Source organism: Pyrus communis, chromosome 9 (genome assembly GCF_963583255.1).
Source record: "Pyrus communis chromosome 9, drPyrComm1.1, whole genome shotgun sequence".
NCBI lineage: Eukaryota > Viridiplantae > Streptophyta > Magnoliopsida > Rosales > Rosaceae > Pyrus > Pyrus communis.
The window spans coordinates 844,787-865,081 of NC_084811.1; the positions used below are offsets into that span (position 1 = coordinate 844,787).

The window sequence follows — 20,295 nt, forward strand, 5'->3', positions numbered from 1 at the left end:
AACGACTGAGCGGAGTGGGTACACACAACTCCATTAGGACAAATATGTCCTTAACTGCAAAAGGACTAATTAGCAATTTTGGAGTACTTTCGAAAAAGAAAGACATCCTTGGGGTCAATTCATGAATAAGGATAAATATAATAGAATTGGATCCGCTCTGGACCTTAGTGTCCGGAGCCTAAAGATTAATTCATCTGGGCTGCTAATTGGTGTGTAAAAGAAATCAGAGCAGTTGATTTTGTGTGGTGGGCTAGGAAAATGAGTTAATGAGAACCGTTGGATTGAATTTGTGCAGTCCAGATGAATTGATCCCTAGGCTTCGGACACTAAGGTCCGGAGCAGATCCAATTCCAAATATAACGTCGTGTTTACCCTTGTACATGACTAAAATACGAGAGTAAAATGTAGATAAAATTGTATAAAATGGTTTCTCAATTTAAACTTAATTGAAGCAATGGTCTTTCAACTAAAAATTTAAGATTATTGGTCTCTTTAACTCCTTGAAAAATGCAGTTATGATCCTTTTGTCAACTGTTAGAATTTCGTTAAATGAGTCATATTTGAATGACCGTTCTTATTAAATAAACTTAACCCATTTTCATGAAAAATAAAGTTATAGAATAATTTTTCATTAAAGCAAACTCAGACCAAACTCTTTTCATTAAAAGGCTCTTTTATTAACTTAATTTTTCATCAAAAAATGATTTCCACGCTCCGGTTCTAACACAAGTTCCTTTACTCCGGGGACGGGTCCCGGCCGGCTCATTAAACAACATAATGGCTGCATTAGATTGTGTTCTCTCTTTGAAGTTACATTTTCATTGGCTTGCTTTAAGATCAAGCATCAATCATATGTCTTATGCACCAAGACAACTGAATTTGACTGCCTTTTAAGCTAACAGTCAATGAGTACAGAAAATAATTACTACCACTACTGAAAAAGAGAAACCCCAAGCTAACAAGGCTTCCTGCTTATTAAGAGTCGGAAATGGAATGTCTGTCGTACGTAGTTGTATCCTTGTTGTCTTACCCTTACTTTATAAAGAGATTGTTTCCACAGCTCTAACTCGAAACTTTTCGGTCGCAAAACAGCAACTTTTCTGTTGCACCAAGGCTCGCTGTCAATTACTTCCACTGCTAAGTGGGCAAAATTTAGGTTTAATTACACAGTAAGGGAGAACTGTAACAAATTCTAACCCTTGTATTGCAACTACCTTTGACAGTACAATCAGGTCGTCCGCTTAGCAGAAATCACCCGGTCCAATGTCTCGTATGGGACTGTGATTCCAGTCGTCACCATGTCTGCAACAATTGCAACGGCTGCATCTAGCTCCCCGAGGTCAAGACACAGTGAGATGATTTCATCGTAAAGGGGACTGCAACGGAAGAGAAGAAAAACTGATGTAAACAAGACCTCCAAAATGTAGAATCAAATCTCTCTGGCAAGCGATAATTTGTGTGGATGAACGTGTTTTAGATCATGAACGTGAACACCTACATCATCTCCGGTTTCTGTTTTGTTTTCAGTTTTGTCATACTCAACTTACTACATGGTCTTGCCTGCCGAATACATAACCAAGACTATGCGTAGTCTGTAAGATCTTCAAGAAAGCTGACGGCAGAGGAGCCCTTACTGGTTACTGCCCCACGCAAAATCATGGCACAATCCGCAATTGTGGGTACTCCTCCTCATCATCAGCTTCAGCTTCGTCATTTTTCACATCTTATGCAACATCAACGGTGACACTATCCGAAACATCTTCAGCCTTTTCTTGATCAGTACCGGAGCCTACTCCCATGAAACGACGCTTCCAGAACTCTGTATTTCCTTTTTCTAGCTTAACACATGAGAGCAGTTCATCAAGCTCTTCAGCAACCTGTAAGACGAAACACATTCAGATTTGATCAGTATAGAGTGAAGTTCCAAGTGCAGCCAAAATGGGGAACCATTGCTTGCAGAGCTATGCAACCCCCCGACATAAGGAGCAGGTGTCCTTGCTTTTTGGACACGCTGGTAGAGAACATTTCTGGTACCATCGGTTGGCAGACCCAAAATAATTGGGGGCACCAAAATTATTAGGGTAATATATTTATATATGTTTTCATTAGAGTATAAATTTACAAAATTTGGTTGCAAAGAAATTTAACAAGAACTGATGATTTTGTTGTTTGAAATTAATTTAGCTAGTAATTATGTGGGTTGTTATTTTTAAATATTTGGTGCTTATTTACTTTTCAATTTTTACAAATTTCTTCTCATAAAAGTATAAATATATAAAGTTTGGCTAAATAATCAAGAAATTTAATTAGAATCATTGGGTTTTTATGTTTAAAATTAACGAAAGGTCCTAAATTCGAAATGCTAAGTGTATGTTTATTCTTTTCAATTTTTACGAATTTTTGTTTGGTTGTTAATTTATTTTTAATTAGTAGCTAGTAGTTATGTGGGTTGTTATTTTTAAACATTTGTTCCCATTCAAGTATAATCTTCAACGAAGAGTAATGCGTTGACCAAATTTTCAGACTAAATTTGCAAATTATATAACGTGTCATCAAAAAGTTTAATTTAGTACCCATTTATTACTTATACATATCAATTAAACACTCAAAAACATCATTATTTTTTTAGTCCCGTATTGACAAGGTTAATAAATAAGAAAAAACACCTCACAATTTACACAAAAATACTTTAAAAGTTCAGATGGAAAAAAAAAAAAACTCATATCTATCTACTTGTAAACCCGGAGTTTTTTTGTTTCCTTCTCACGATATAAAATAAATTAGTTTTTCTATGTTTCAAAATTATCTAATTTGAAGTGCTTTTATAAGTATAATTTTATCGATATCTTACGTGTGAAAACAAATATTTTTCTTATATAAAGTGAGGGCACATTTTTTTGCATCGTCTCGGACCTCAAAAATCTCTAGACTGGCCCTGAAGCCCACCCTCTGCAGTGTACCTGATTCATGGACAAATACTACAACAATTAACACCACCTGTGTTAACTTGATATACATGCACCAAGAATTTAAGCTTTGGGAGTCCGGTATAAGTCAAGCTTGGTTCTGTTATACAAAAAAGGGACCATATTCATCTATATTATTTATCTGTGTTACCTTCTAAAGTGCAAAATTCAAAATAACACTTGCGCATAATAACCGTTGCAACTATTACCACATATGGAGCCACCGACCTGGCCATGCAATCTATCTCATGTGCAGTTCAGCTTGTGTGTGGGCATATACTAATAATAGTTAAGCAATGAGTTAAATTTGTCCAACAAAATTAGAAAAACACACGCATATGTAATATACATACATACATACATACATACATACATACATACATACATACATATATATATATATATTCTTTCAGGTCAGATGGTGGAGTCCAAGGCCATTATGGTACTGAGGTTCATGGGGCTCGTATAGTCAGTTGAGCCCGTCGTGATCATCTCTGCATAAATTCTATTAGCCTTTTTCAGATGGATGGAAGGCATCCCAAAACGCAAGCAGGTTTCTATTTGGGGTCAAATTGGACAGAAATGTGCAGAGACCTTGTCCATTGGAGGGTCCTTGCCCACAACATGCTACCTTCGATGTGGTAAACCCTGCAGTGAATGCACAACCACGCGTTAGAAAATGAGTGAACAACGTGTTTAATGTGTTTCAAATTTAGGATTTTGTAAGAACAAATAGATGCATGTGTTATAACATGAGTGAATCAATAACAATTTCCAATGTAATTTGTTTTTAGCTAGAAGTGCTTTATAGAAACATGTTGACATTTTTGTTAAAATCCTAGTGTTGCTTGAATAAGAACTTGAAAGAGTTTCCTTAAGAAGCATCATGCTTCACGAAGTACCTAATTACGGCCTGGTTTGGTACTGAGATAATTCTGAAAAAAGCCGGCATAAAAAAAAGCTGGCATCAAAAAAAGTTAGGAGCTGTTTTTGTGTTTGGTAAACATTCAGCTTCAACTTTTTTTCACAGTTTTGGGTGAAAAAAAAGCCAAAAACAAGAAGCTGCAAAACTCAGCTTTGAAAAACCAGCTTTTTTTTCACATCTGTTTTACATAAAAGTTTACCAAACACTATAATACTGCTTTTTTTTTTTTTTCAAAAACACTTTTACAAAAAAGTTTACCAAACACTCTGCTGTTTTATTTCACAACTGCTTATTCTCACAGCACAGCAGAAGCAGCTTTTTTTCAAAGCACAGTAATACCAAACCAGCCCTACATGTGTTTCTTTCTTCCATAAGCACTTTCAACTTTTGCAATTGGAAGAATTTTTTGGTTATCAAAAAACACTTTTAGTCATTTCAAAAGTAGTCAACATATCATCTTTTAAAGACAAAAACCAATTAAATTCATGAATTATTACCAAATGCTTGGGGGTTGCTAATGAAAACTGCATGCATTTGCCTTGTGTTGGTCAGGATCGACCAATAGAAAATGAGCATGCTTATTCCTGACCTAATCGGTTTTATTAAGTAATAATTCAATCACCAATTGGCTGAAGAGGTTGCAACCATTGATACGCTTAATTATGTGATTTGATCAGGATCGATATATATTGCAGTGTAAACTGTACACTGAGAATTCATATGAAGCAAACTATATAGGGCATGCGCAGTACGTGCATGGAGTTAATTTTGTCAGCTAGGCTTTTATTAACCCTTGAGCAACTTCGTAGTGGTTAGTTTTAAGTGGGAGGTACGTCTAAGGAGAGGAAAGAAGTCTCTTTTCAAACCAGTTATCACGTAATGAGGGTGGGATTCAGAGTCAACCCACTTAAAAGAGTTTAGAGAGGCAACATCATCATCAATATCGAAGTCCGTCTTCCATGAAGGAGGTGCCTTGACTTCGAAGAAAATGAGAAGAGTACTCGGGCGATCAATATTGTTCTCTCCACCTAGCTAGAAGAGAAATGTAAGCACAAACATTAGAAAACATACTCTAGTCTTCAGTTTTCCTGTTCTTCATATCTTTAATATCTCTTAATTGATGGTTCGTTTGAAACTACTTATTTATAAAGAAGTTATGCTTAGAAGAATTGAAGTGATTTTTTGAACCTAGAAGCATTTTAATTTTTTTCTGCTAAATATGTTCAGAATCTATTTTACTAATTTAAAAGAACTTTTAATTATTTTAAAAACAATTCCAAACATATCCTAAAACAAAAAACTTATTCACAAACATCATTATTTTGTTGTAAAACTATTGAAAATTAATCAGGGGAATGTTAATTGGACGGATATTTGATTGTAATAGGTAGGATATAATAAAGGATTTGGATCCTCTCTGGATTCCCTCCTTGAAGATTCCGGAGATCAATGCACAAGAACCGTTCATCAAAGATCATGCAGTCACAATTAAATATTTTTTACTCAAAACGAGATTGTTTTACTTTTAAAAATATAAAAAAATATATTTAATTATGATCGCACGATATTTGATGAACAGTCATTGTGCATTGATCTCCGAGATCCCAAGAAGAGAATTCGGAGAGAATCCAAATTTTTTAATAAAGATATGAAATGCTCGAAACGTGGCGCTCCAACAAGAAGTATGTGACATGCATTAAATTGGTTGGCCATGGCAGTGAAGCAAGTGGTCCTAAAAAGCTAGCTAGAGCAACCAGCGCAAATTTCTCGGGAAACTGGAAAGTCTTGCAGATTGGAAGAGAAAAAGTTTAACCTAGCTTAATTATTCAATGGCATACACTTTTGCGTAGTCAAAGTTTGTTACAACAAACATTTTTCGTAAAAAAATTATTATTAGAGAGAGAGGGGGTTCGAAACTATTATAATAATTTAAAATATAAAAAAATTTGAACTCAGGATACATGAGTGAAAACCCAACGCACTATAGTATTTATTAGGATATTAGACCACTTACAGAAGAGGAGAAGGGAATGCTTCTCCTTTTCCATAATTTAGATTAAGCTAATTAGAATGTCACTCGAGTATAACGAAAAAAATATTCTCCACCAACTCTTAAATTACACTCACAAAAACGAACTTTTAAGTGGTATTCTATAAAGAGAGTAGACAAATCACACCCATGTAACACGAAGAAATGGTCGTGCCCAAAGGTTATGTTCAATAGCTACAATAAACCAAGATCAGCAAATTTTGATCAAGCTAAACCCAATGAACAAAAAGACTGAATGGAAATTAAAGGTGATTGCACATAACTTGGAAAGTTTGACATTGTCACCTTGGGAAAAATCTTTCCCATCAACCATTACAAGAACTACAAAGCAATTGGGAAGCTCCAATCAGTTTTTAATCACTAGACTTCCCAGCACGGACACAAACATCAATGGCAGCTAGTACTCGCATTTAACACATATCATGATCTAGTACATATAAATATAGTTTCAAATGGAAAGACAGATAAACATATGTCTTAGGTCCTGGAATCCAAAGCCAAGATGGTGCTGAGGTTCATGGGGTACATGTACTTTTCATCCCCTTTCAAAATATTCTGAACGATCAGTTTGTTCGCCTTTTCAGATGGATGAAATGCATCCCAGAAAGCGTATTGGTTGCGGTTCGGGCACAAGTTTGAGGCCACCGTGCACAGCCCCAAGCCATTGTAAGGTCCTTGCCCACAGCATGCAATCTTTGACGTAGAAAATCCTACACAATAAAAATTAAAACAAACAATGTTATGTCACCAACACTACAAAAGGGTATAGTAAGCAACAAAATGCTTGGTAGGGTTGAAAATAAGCGTAAATCTGGAGATTCCCGAATATGTAAATCTTTCAAACTAAAGCTTAATCCATGATCATGATATTACACCATGGTCATAAGATTGATATATGTGTGTGTATAATTTATTTACCAAAAGCTTGAGGGTTGCTGACGAAGTCATTGTGGGTCTGCTGAGTGTTTGCAGCAATGAAGACATCCGAACCGAGTTGGCTGTTGACTGATCTCAGCATCTGAATGAGTTGGGGGTTGTACAGAGACGCAGCTCGTTGCAGCTCCGCTGAGCATTCTCCGTTCCTGCTTCTCATGGCCAATTCGGCCGGCACACAGCCTAGTGGTCCTGTCCCCGTCACCAAAACCCTTCGTGCTCCAAGATCATACATTTTCTGTAAAGTTATGACACCAAGGATGATCAAACAACACATAATAATAAGTCATTAACATGAGACATTGTTGCTTAGCTACCAATTTCATTATCGAACTTAGCCTAACTGAGAATTGGTTACCAAGAGAAGTTTTCGGAGCTCGGAAATGAGGTATCTGACATAGTCTGGCAGATCAAACTGGCGAGATCTTGCGGAGAAAGGCACCAGGTAGTAGTTGTTGACAAAATCGTTGCCGCCGACGGTGAGGAGGACGAGTGCTTGATTTACGAGTTGTTTGGTACGTTGAGGTCCGATTAGGGAAGACAGCCTTTGCTGGTATTGTTGGAAGTAGTCAAATTGCCTTGTCATTCTGATTATATTTATCTGAAAATATCACATATGATATAATCCATTGCTAGTTAAAAAATAAAAGAAAATTGTTGGTTGACAACTTTACGAAGATAATTAATTAACTAGCGTGTAGCAATTTGTGCCTGGGCACTAAAGAGCTAATCTTGCATTATCCTTTATTTGGTTTGAAAAAAAACTTACAAACTGAATCCCAGTGTCATTGAGAATTCCAATGCCAGCAGAGGCAAAGTTTGCACCAACTAGTAGCTTTTGCCCTGTGAGCTCTGGACTCAAGTATGGCAATGTAGGTTCTGCGCCAAGTTGCTGGCCTATATATACACACACGCACATATTAGGTCAATTCAGTAAATGCGAATGAGGTGAAAAAAAACCCCGAAAAATCGGAAAGAAAAAGAGAATGGAAGAAAACCGTAACTGATGAAGTCAGGAATGTTCAAGCCATTGGAGAAACGGCCGGTGGGTCGACCGGTGGGATAGTCAATGCCGTAAGGAGGAGAGTCGGCACGAGCGGTGGTGGCTAAGTAGTTGTTGTTGCCATTGTCGACCAGTGAGTCTCCAAAGACAAAAAAGGCACGAGCCTCAGCCTCATAACTCAACATTCCCAACGCCATGATCATAAGCACACCAAAAATGGCCAATGAGCTAGCCATGGAGTTGGCTTTTGACTTTTGAAAGTAACCCAACAAAGAAAATAGAAAGGAGTTTGACCTAGATCTTTTTTTATGATTGTACAATGATCGCAATGAGTATATGTGGAAGTTTGAATCGATGAGAGGGGGGTTATATAGGTGGGGGTGTTGGCCGATTGGAGTAAAAACTTAGGCCCACTTGTGCAAAAGCAAAGCTATATTTGTAGTTTGTGTTTATGGCAATGTCTTGTATGGTTGGCAATGCAAAAGCAAAAGCTGGTTTGAAATTTCAGCTTCCTTCTTTTTTTTTTTTCTTTTTTTTTTTTTTTTTTTGTTTGATCCAGAAATTTCAGCTTCTTGTAATCAATTGAAGTGGTTATTCGACCAATATTTTAGCTTTTAAACTTACTGCCAAGTCAGAACTCAGAACTCAGAAATGAGAAAAATTTAATGTAATTTTCAGTTGGGTCAGGCTCATTAGACTACGTCCTTGAATTGGGAAGAGACTTGACCACACATGATAAGTCACTATAAGGATATTAAAAACAAATACCGCATTGGTGTATATTACAATGCGTTATTTATTTAGAATATTATTCCATTAGCCAATATAGATAAGTCATTCTCCTGCAACTTAATGTATATGTACTCTTATGTCTATAACTTGACGTGCTGTAAACAAAATTGTACCCCGTGACAGCATAGTTTGTAGACAAGCTAGCGCACGCTACATGCATATGTGCTGTTCAAGTTTGTTCTCTTGCTCAACTTCAACCCTTTTACAGTTTTTACTTTTCGTGCTAAAGATCTAGTGTTGGAATGGATCAAATTAACCTGCTGCAGATAAATATTGTTCTTATTTCGAAACATCAGTAGTCACCACCTAATTGTTACAATTTGTGAGAAAGCATCACATTAATGTGACAGCCAATTTCACATGCTAGTACATGGGACAGGTTGTTGATGATTTGTGATGAAATTTCCATGCTCGTGAAATACATTCCTTCTTCAAACTTTGCCCGTGACAGTTACCAACTTCACTATAATAATAATAATTCAATTTTGGTTCCAGTAAATTAATGATTATGGTTGTGACCACCCCTGGTTAAAATTTAATTTGAAGCCTTAGAATATAGAAGCACCTATGAATGTAGCTTAGAGCAACTCCACCGTGGTGGATTGCTCGGGAGATAGCCCAAAGAATACGGCCCGAGGGCCTATGGATCGGCTCCAGCGTGAAGGAGCCCGAGTGGAGGTGGAGGCCTGAGCTCCGGGCCTGTGAAGAATTGCCAGCCCGAGAGCCCGAGTGGATGTGACGCCAAGGCTAACGTCAGTCTGGCGTCAGGCCTTTTTTTTTTTTTTTTTTTTGTCAGGCCCGTGCACCCCACTCACGTGTGGGGGCGCGTCGCCGACACATTTTTAGAAAAATCAGCCACTTTTTCAGATTCAAAAGTTACCGTTGGGAAGCTACGTGGCTTCCCACGGTCCGTTCGATCTCAACGGTAAAAAAAATAAAAAAAGTCTTATTTAATATCCACCGTTCGATCTGAGATCAACGGTCAATATTAATATGCTTTATAAATAAATAAATAAAAGAAAAAATAGTTTTAAAATTAAGACAAGTTATCGTTGTGACACGTGGCACAATCTAGAGTGTTGGAATTCAAATTTTTTTATATCCAACGACAGAAATTAATTAATTGAATAAAAATTTAAAAAAAAATTGTAAAAAATTAGAAAAAAAAATTTCTGAAATTTTTTTTAAAAAAATTGTTTTTACTTTTCTTTAAATACCTTCTCATTATCATCTACCTTACACCACAATTTCATATTTTCTCAACTACTTTCAATCACATTCCTTTCTTTCTCTCAAAGTTTCAATCCATTTTTTTTCAACAAAATGACTACTGATGCATGTACGAATTGGTCGCTTCTTGAAGATGTTGCGTTGTGTACTAGCTGGGTTGAAGTTACTCATAGTTCGCTTACCGGGTAATGAGATGCAGTTGCGAGAAATGTGGAGTCTTTTTTATACCAATTATCTTGAGAAAATTGGTGGGAAAAGAACCAAAAAATCGATGTCCAGACGTTGGAAATTACTTAGCCAATCGTTTAATACGTGGAGAGACGCCTTGGCACAAGCTAGTAGTAATATTCGAAATGGGGAAAATTACTCGGATCAGGTAACAATATATTATTTATTTGTTTGTACTATACCCAAATTTACATTATCATTATTTGTTTGTATTATTTATTTGTTACCTACTTACATTATAATTATTTGTTTGTATTATTTATTTATTACCTACTTACATTATAATTATTTGTTTGTATTATTTATTTGTTACTTATTTTCATTGTGTAGGAACTTCAAGCACAAGCTTGGTACGGTGCCAAAACCAAAAGCAAAAATAAATCATTCAACCGGTGGGAATGTTGGAATATTGTCAAAGATTGTCCTAAATTTAGAGTTGTACCTGTCGGTCCCGAAGTTTTCATGAACAACACCCCTCTACACTCTACACCTGATCATGTCTCGCATGTTCATGAAGATGATGCAGAAGAAGTGCCCGAAACACCATTCCCTAAAAAAGCGTCAAGTTCGACCCGTTATCCAATTAGGCCTCAAGGTAAGAAGGCTTCAAAAAGAAAAGGGAGTGCTTCCAAGAATGATTATGCAAAGTTCATGGAAGAACTTACTCGCCAAGGTGAATTGACTTTGGCGAGAGAAATGGCGAAATATGAGGCTGATAAGGCTAGAGATGACGCAAAATCTGCAGCTATTGAGAGAGAATTTCAGGCTAATGAGAGAGAAAGAGAGCTACTTAGGCAAGAAAGGGAACATGTTAGAGAAGAAAGATGGGCTCAACGAGATCGTGAGATTATAAATATGCCTTTAGAAGGGAAGTCTCCAAATTCTAAATTTTTTTGGAAGTCAGAGAAAGCGGACGTGGTACGAAGGAGGTGTGCAAGAGAAGCGAGAGCAAGCCAAGATGGTCCTAGCACCACAAGAGAAGATCATCCTAGCACCACAAATTAGTTAAGTGATGATGAATAAAGTAGTTTTTGTAATCGGAGCCCATAATTTTCCAATCACCTTGGGTTGTAATTTATTATTTACTGAATATAGTACTTCATGTTGTTTACAATTTATTGAATATTTATTCAAATGAATTTGGTAAGTTATTTATACTAAGAGAATATTTATTCAAATGACAAAAACACGCCAAATAAAATTACATAAGCATACCGAATAATAAAAAACTCACTAAAGCTGAACTAAAAAAATTACATAAACATACCAAATAATAAAACACACCAAATAAAATTACATAAACATACCAAATTCAAAAAAACACACTAAATGAACTTAATTATCTTCAGCTTGTTTAAATGTCCATTGGTGCTCTATCAAGTCAATTTGCCGGGCATTGTGCATGTCTGTCAGTTGAAATGCAGTATATCGTTGAATGAGCCTTTCATTGTAACGTTCATCCCTTTGTAATGGCTCATGTTGCACGGGCTCATCGGTGGCGTCATGAGCACAATATATACGTGTTCTTGAATTGTTCATCGTGTTTGGCTCATATTCATCAACGGCATCATAATCGTACTCATCTTCCACAATCATGTTATGAAAAATGATGCACGTCATCATGATGGATTGAAGCGACTCTACATCAAACAATTTGGCAGCACCTCTGACGATCGCCCAGCGAGCTTGGAAGATACAGAAACAACGCTCCACATCCTTCCTGCACCCCTCTTGACAGCTTGCAAAGTATTTTTCCTTTGCATTTCGCAGATGTGGCACTGTTTTGACGCATGTTGACCACCTTGGGTAAATTTCGTCAGCTAAGTAGTATGGCCCGTCGTACATACGTCCGTTGACCTCATACGTGACTTTTGGTGCCTTTCCTTGCAGGACATCGTTGAACACTGGGGATTGGGCAAGGATGTTGAGGTCACTTTGAGCTCCCGGAACCCTGAAAAAGGCGTGCCAAATCCATGTATCAAAAGATGTCACCGCCCCCAAGATGATACTTTTTGCTCTTTTTCTGTCCCTATAAGCGTCTTGTCATGCACTTGGACAGTTTTTCCACGTCCAGTGCATACAATCAATGCTTCCAATCATCCCAGAAAACCACGCATCTCAGCCTTCTTCAAAAGTCGTTGCAAGTCCATGTTTGTAGGTTTCCGGAGGTACTCTGTGGTGTAGATAGATTCGATTGCTCGGCAAAACCTCATCAGGGACTCGAGAATGGTTGTTTCCCCATCTTCGTTATCTCATCCACTTGGTCTACAGATGCTCCATATGCAAGTATCCACAAGGCAACAGTAATTTTTTGCTGAGGAAGAAGACCTATAGCACCAAAAGCATCTTTCTTTTGCACAAAGTAAGAATCATGGTTGCAAACAGCAATCATGATTTTGTCGAACAAATGTCATTTCATTCTAAAACGACGTCTAAAGTACGTATCAGGGAATGCACTATTATGGACAAAATAATCGTCTAAGAGTTCCGTACCTCGTCATTGCCTGCTTCTATCAAGGTTTCCAGAACGGCTGGGCCTGCATATCTGAGCTACAGCTTGGATGACTCGACGGGAATGTGAGGTTCTGCCCATTCTTACTTCGTCATCTCTCATTCTACGCTCTTCATCCTCTTCCTTCTCATTTTTTGCCACCTGGAGATTGAACATTCCTTCTGATTGGTTAAACAATTCTTCCTCTTCCTCATCGAGTTCCCACATCATCCTTGAAGAAGAAGAAGACATTGTAAGAAAGAAGCAGAAACTATGAATAATGATACAGATTTTTGTGAAGAAAGAAGCAGAAACTATGAATAATGATAGAGATCTTGAGAAAATTGGTGTGAGATTTGTGAGGATAGATGGTGGATTATATGGAGGATTCATAAAGGATTAGGTTGTAGATAATGCCACGTGGCATGCGGTCATTCATTAAAAATCTTATGGAAATCTATCCTCAAAGATTGTAAACAAATTATGATACGTGGCGCAGCGTGATTGGTTAATAATCTTATTAGAAATCCATCACCAATAATTGTATTTTCGGATAATGACACGTGGCGCAACGAGTACGATTAAAAATCTTATTGGAAATTCATCCCCAATAATTGTCTTTTCGGATTTTATGACAAATGACGCAACGAGAACAATTAAAAATCTTATCCGAAATTACAAATAAAATTATTTTGTATTATTTAATGATACTTCGGATAATGATACGTGGCGCAACGAGAACGATTAAAAATCTTATCCGAAATTACAATTAAAATTATTTTGTATTATTTTATAAATTTAAAAAATACTAATATTTTATTGCCTATTGCTAGGGTTATTGAAGTGTAACGGTGGAGATGCAAAAAGCGATTACTGTTCATTAAGGGCAATTACTATTCACCAGGTGGATTGAATAGTAAATAGTCTGGGGGAAGGACTCCAACGCTGAAATTGCTCTTATAGATTTAACTTTTCCACTCCCAGCAGTAGTTTTGCTAACTTACCACCAGGCATGTGATCAAAACTAATTATTATCATAAAACTGGGTAATTATTTAGTCAACATAGTTCGTGCAGATTTGATTGCAAACCACCTAATTTCACAGCTTTAAAATCTTCTGCTAATCATTCTCAATGTTCATTCCATTATGGTCCTGAAAAAGTTGCTTAAAATAACTATTGAATGATTGGATTGCAAATTCAAATCAAAAGTATAGCTTCAACCCTACATGCTTAAACATAATTTGTCTAAAAAAAAAAAAGTTTCACCGTAAAATCAATTGACAATATAGTGACTAACAGTAGTCTAACTCTTTATAAGAACATGCAAGGTTCGGCAAATTTTCGACATGGAATCTTTATTCACATACTTACATGCCCCCTCACCGAAATCTTTATTCACAGACTTAGATGCCCCCTCACATGTGACAAATATTCAAAGTCTAACATGTGGGCACATGGAGCACGTCTGGTTGGTGAGAAGGCAAAGAACTTGCATGAAGCAATTCCCTGTTCTCTCATTTTTTCTCTTCATGTAAAGTTATGTGTTCTCAATGTAAGTAAGTTTCCTTCGCTAATAAGATACTTTATAACATTAGCGCATTGTAACTTAGCAGTGTATTTGGGGCCCCAGAAACTTACTTCTCAAAATAATTGGACCAGTCTAGAGTACCGTGAAGTAATATATATATATATATATATATATATATGTGTGTGTGTGTGTGTGTGTGTGTGAATTAAGGGAGCCTTTATAATACCAACTACTACACAACAGTATCGTTCCCACGAATTGATTTTTGCTGTATGGACGGTTCAACTAACAAAAAGAAAAGCCTTAGCTTTATCCCGACGGTTTGTCAAGTTTTATTCGACTCTTTTTCTCTCAACCTACTTGTGAGGCTCTTTAATTTTCAGCAATGCAGAGCACTTGAAACTCATGCCCTTGATTGACACCCTAGCAGCTGTGTCAAGCTAGCTTCAAATGAAAATAGCTGCACAATTAAGAACAAAATTAGGTCAAATTCATTGAGACAGGCATGCAACTGCAAAATGCCTCCTTGTTGTACTAAAATTTTTCGAACATTTCGGGGTTCAACTCTAATGTTGTAAATTTGTAAGCAAAATATATTGAATGGTTGAACCTAATTACGCTTTAGTTTTATTTTGTTACAAGCATCAAACGATACTGAGGAAGGAGAAACTAACACACAAAATTGATCGGTGTATACGTAAATGTTTTCTTAACCCTAGTTTGGACATATATATTATATGGTGTACAACACCTTTGGAGGCCAAGTTAATGAAGTTGGAGAGAGTTGTCATCATGCCGATATCTGTCCTTGCTGGGGCAATACAAAATTTATTTCAAAAGTGTTCATACAAACTGTACATACGGCTCCTCCATATAGCTGTCGAGTTGTCCCCCAATAAATCTGGGTTAATTTCCTTGTTTGTATTTGCTTTCAACTTTCACATTTCTGCACTATTTGAGCTCCAACTCCAAACCTCCAATTTGCCACAGAAAGTTGTATCAACTGTCACATCCCGGGTCTGTTCCATTACTGTAGCACGATATTGTCCGTTTTGGGCCTCAGTCACATCCTCACGGTTTTGTTTCTGAGAACTCAGATGAAAACTTTCCAGTGGGTCATCCATCATGGGAGTGCTCCCGCGCGCTACTTTCTTAACTTCGGAGTTCCCATGGAACCCGAAACCAGTGAGCTCCCAAAAAACCTCGTGTTAGGTAGGGATGAGAATATACATATAAGGATCACTCCCCTAGACGATGTGGGATCTTACATCAACCCTAAATTTTCCTTGGAATACTTAAATTATGGCCCATTATTTACTAGATTATTCTCATTAGGGTTTTCAATACCTAGTTTAGTAGCTGCTTGCCAATTGTAGTAGTGGATGAAATATAATTACAATTCTAGCCTACATTTTTTTTATATACACTTAGTTGACCAGAACGCTATGCGCATTTGTGTCGCTTTGGTGGTTGATTTTTCTATATGAGGCTACATTTAGACTCTTAATTAGGAGGTATTTACAGTATCTAGAATGTTGTCGCGTGATGTTACTATAATACTAAAGTTATTACATGCGTATTTTGTACTTAACATTTGGCAAAGTTTATTGGGGTTTGCTCCCAAGAACAGGTTGTTTCTCATCCGATCTATTTTTCCATGTAAAAATGTAATTCTCTGCGACTGGCAAGATTGTTTCCTAAAAGCCAAGTTAGAAATCTCAGCCAAAAAGCAGTTAGAAAAACTGAATAAAATTAAGCCTAAAAAACCGAAAGCTATGGAGTTCTGTAGGTGTGTTGAGCAGAAGATATTACACATCGCTATAATATCAAAATTTGGGCCTATTGGGAAGTCATATCATGCTTCACTTTAACGTGTGAGCCCTTTATTGTTGGGCCTTAAATGTTTGAGACTGTTTTGGTCCTTAGACGCTTGAAGTACGTGTTTTGTGTTCGTCGACGAGGAACTGTACTCCCAAAGATTCAACAGGGAGGAGAGATTCGGACTTAGAATCTATTTCAAGGACTAATAGCCAGCTGGTCATCTTCGATGAGATGGGGTTGGTAGCAAAATATGACGTTTGAATGTAAGGTTTATGACAAGAGAGGGAGGGAACAAAACAAAGACAAGGCTAATTAAAATTGAAATTATTCAATAGTCGAACCACTGAAATCAAAATAACAATATCACACTAACGTTTTCCACGACATAAGGAAAATTATAATAAATGGACAATACTAACGAAGACACATTGAGAAAATGAAGAAAGTCTTATGATAGAAAACAAACACACCCATTGTAGTTGTAGAACTAGTTCTAGGTCTTAGAGTCCAAGGCCAATATAGTACTGAGGTTCATTGGATTCATGTACTCGTTGGACCCAGTAAGGATTATCTGCACAATAATTCTGTTTGCTTTCTCAGAAGGATGGAATGAATCCCAAAACGCGTACAAATCTCTATTTGGGCACAAGTTGGAGACAATTGTGCAGAGTCCGACCCCATTGTAGGGTCCTTGGCCACAGCAAGCTATCTTTGAACTCACAAATCCTGAAAAGCAAACACACCAGATAACATTAATTCAAGAAGCCGGAACCTGAAACCCTAAACACTCGCAAGAGAAAGACGTCGTGTGCTCTTAGCCAAATAAGTTACGAGCTCCTTGTAACTTGTTAGACGTAGTACATACCATAAGGTTATTAGATGTTATTTAGCTTATTAGACGTACATACCATAAGCTTGAGGATTGGAGATAAAATTCATGTGCATTCGAAATGCATCTGCAGAAATAAATACATCTGAGCCAATTTGGTTATTCAGGCTGTTGATCATATCGACTAGCTGTGGGTTAAATAAGGAAGCAGCTCGCTGCAGCTCCACCGCACATTCGCCTCTTCTGCTGCGCTGAGCCAACTCTGCTGGAACACACCCTAGTGGCCCTGTGCCTGTCACCAAAACCCTACGAGCTCCTAATTCATACAGCCTCTGCATTTTAAAAATATAAAGTAAAACTAAATCATATATTGTAAAAAGCACGTAAAGCCTGAAACATGTTGACCTAGTAGTTACATAGCAAGAAATTATTCATGGTAATGTAGGGAAGAAAAAAAATTCAAAAGTATGTAGAGCTCTGGGTTGTCGTTCAAAACCTCGAAACCTTTCCCCCCACTTATTTGTTAATTTGCCAGATATGATTTCGAATGAAATGCATGTGTTAACTTGTATTGATAGCAAGTAAACAACTTTAAGCTAACGATGGTTTGTCTAATAAAAGTGAACAGTCTGATATATTATGAAAGGGAAGTGTTATTGGTACTCCAAAAATCTCATTCTACATTTTCTTTCTAATATAGAAAGTTTGGAGTGTAGAATGAGATTTTTGGAGTGCTAATAACAATTTCCTAATGAAAATGTCATATTGATTGTTGGTCACACCAACCAAGCATATATGTCTTCCAAAGTTCCCAATTACTCCCTGCTCCCCCGATCGTCGCATTACTCCTCTTATCTATATCCTAACTTTCTTGTGACCATTTCTCTATGTATGAATATCTACATATACAAGGGGAGAATGCAATAATGATGAAGCTTTTATAATACATAAATTACTATTCTCCTATTAAGATTTCAAAAATTAAGGAAAAAAAAAGTAAAAAAAAAAACTCACATAAATGAAACTGTAGGTGGTTATGTTAATTATTTTTAATAAGTGAAAAAAAACAATGTGTTAGAACATTAGAAAAATAAAATAAAAAATCAAATGGCATACGCGTAGGCATGTGGCAAGAGGCTGGTATGCATAAATGGGAGTTATGTTTTGTTTGTCACCTGATGAACAAGGATTCATAGTCGCTCATCACCTTTAAATTTAATATCAATTAAAATATTAAAATCACGTACATTGTCATTCACTATGATATAAAATTCAATAGTGAATGACCATGTATTTTATAATTACTTGGTAGAAAGAGAACATTTCTTTATGCATATCATGTTACTTAAATAATGAAAAGGGTAAGAATGCTGAAGTAAAAATAGTGACATAGTGCAACCATTAGCAGTAACAAAAATAATGACGGAGTTATTACTAACACTTCAAAAAAGTCATCAAGCACATATATAGTTACCGCTAGAACTTTGCGGTACTCGGAGATGAGGTAGACGACATAGTCCGGGAGAGAGAATTGTCGAGATCTAGCAGAGAAGGGCACCAAGTAGTAGTTGTTGACAAAATCATTGCCTCCAAGGGTAATCAGAACAAGTGCTTCGTTGACAAGTCGCTGAGTCTGCTCAGGTCCAACTAAAGCACTCACTCTAGTCTGGTATTGCTGAAAGTATTCCAGTTGTTTGTAGATTCGGATTATGTTGAGCTGCAAAAATATAGCATTTTTGGAAATTGCTAAGATTAACAAGTCTGCTTGTTAATTAATTGTTTATGGTAATTTGAAAAGCGAAACAGCAAGTATAGGATGTAATATGTATACTTTAATTGTTAAAAGAGTGGATGCCAAAGTGAATTAATAATAAGGATAAGGAGGACCTACAAACTGGAATCCAGTGTCATTGAGAATTCCAATCCCAGCAGAAGCAAAGTTGGCACCAACGAGTAGGTTTTGTCCAGTGAGTTGTGGGCTCAAATAGGGCAACGTGGGTTCTGAGCCAATATGCTGGCCTAAACATGCATATCATGCAAAAAATATGTTACAATAAACATATAATCACTAAGCTATAATAATATAACATGTACCGAAAGAGATTATAATACAATATGTACGTAGGGACCCTGGTGGTAAGATATATACTAAGCTATAATAATATAACATGTACCGAAAGAGATTATAATACAAAATGTACGTAGGAACCCTACTGATAAGATCTGGTATGTTAAGGCCATTCGAAAAACGACCGGTGGGTCGGCGAGTAGGATAATCTATGCCATACGGGTAGGAGTCAGCCCTGGCAGTGGTGGCCAAGTAGTCGTTGTTGCCGCTGTCCACCAATGAATCTCCGAACACGAGGAAAGCTCGTGCCTCGGCTTGACGGCCAGCACAAGCAGCAAGCAGACCTAGAAGAACCCAAGAAACAAAAATGGTATGCATTGTGAAATGGCTCTAAGAACTCTCACACACCTGCAGCTAACTCAAATGTGTACTTTGTTGTGTACACTCTTAACCTCTAATTTATTCTACTGGGAAGTGAATGAGCTTATTGCTTTATATATTGCTCCTGCTTCAATTGTTTGGTACCATATTAATGGCGTGCTCTACCTCCAGCGGATTAGAATCCAGGAGTACCATTAAACATGCAAATCTCGTAGCTTAGTTAGGTTAAATTAAATATTGGAGAATTATTTGAGCAGCCACTAGCATGTAGTAGTTATTCACTATTTACGACCTATAGTTGTGCTACGTTCAAAACTTACTTTGCATGGGTTTCGTTGTCAGGTTGGCAATTCTGGTGTAGGTGAGGTGACAATTTTAGCATGCAAATTACTGCACTTTTCACACAATAAATGATAATTTGGGTTAAATTTTTAGGAAAATTAATGAATAAGTTTGAAAATTTTGAATTTTAACGATAAGGACAAAATAAAGGGCAAAATGAATAATACCAAAATTAACTTTTTAATGTACAAATATATTTTTTCGTTAAAATAAATAGTACTGGAAATTTTTTTTTTTTTTTTTTTTTGTTAAAATTCCCTAGATTTTTTCACAGTCAATCCCTGCTTGCTTGTTTTCCACCTACTTGTTTCAGCTTCAATAAATTATACTTTTCAAAAAATTGTGACGGTGGTACAGTCTCCTATGTTATCAATTAAAATTCTGCTACATGTATAACGAGGATATCGTCTGTCATTCAGCAATAATCTGTCATTCAGCAATGATTGTACTTTGCCTTCAGAACGGGAGACTTTTTAGTGTAATGGAAATACGGAATAGTACATCACATGTTATTATATAAATAGTTAGATATACGTGTTAAAAAATTAATAACTTAAAAAATACAATTTTCCACTTATATAGATTCACGTAATGTACCATCTGTGTTCCGGTAACAATGAAAATTTTCTCCTTTAGTACGATAAATTTTTCATTGTGACGGGAACACGGATGGTACACCACGTGTCTTTATAGAAATTGAAAATTT

General features: G+C 36.6%; 2 protein-coding genes across 2 annotated transcripts; both read right to left on the bottom strand.

Annotated features, from left to right (window-relative positions):
• Window positions 1-6,160: 6,160 nt before the first annotated feature.
• On the bottom strand, window positions 6,161-8,196 carry LOC137745798 (GDSL esterase/lipase At5g33370-like). The gene is made up of 5 exons (XM_068485811.1): window positions 7,879-8,196; window positions 7,644-7,771; window positions 7,233-7,475; window positions 6,860-7,112; window positions 6,161-6,651 (listed from the first exon to the last, which is right to left on the bottom strand). Exons 1-5 carry the CDS (start codon window positions 8,111-8,113, stop codon window positions 6,419-6,421), a joined length of 1,092 nt encoding a protein of 363 aa, XP_068341912.1. The 5' UTR covers window positions 8,114-8,196; the 3' UTR covers window positions 6,161-6,418.
• Window positions 8,197-16,281: 8,085 nt separating this feature from the next.
• Window positions 16,282-19,318, bottom strand: LOC137745982 (GDSL esterase/lipase At5g33370-like). The gene is made up of 5 exons (XM_068486020.1): window positions 19,013-19,318; window positions 18,690-18,817; window positions 18,273-18,515; window positions 16,878-17,130; window positions 16,282-16,695 (listed from the first exon to the last, which is right to left on the bottom strand). Exons 1-5 carry the CDS (start codon window positions 19,242-19,244, stop codon window positions 16,463-16,465), a joined length of 1,089 nt encoding a protein of 362 aa, XP_068342121.1. The 5' UTR covers window positions 19,245-19,318; the 3' UTR covers window positions 16,282-16,462.
• Between the last annotated feature and the right edge of the window lie 977 nt (window positions 19,319-20,295).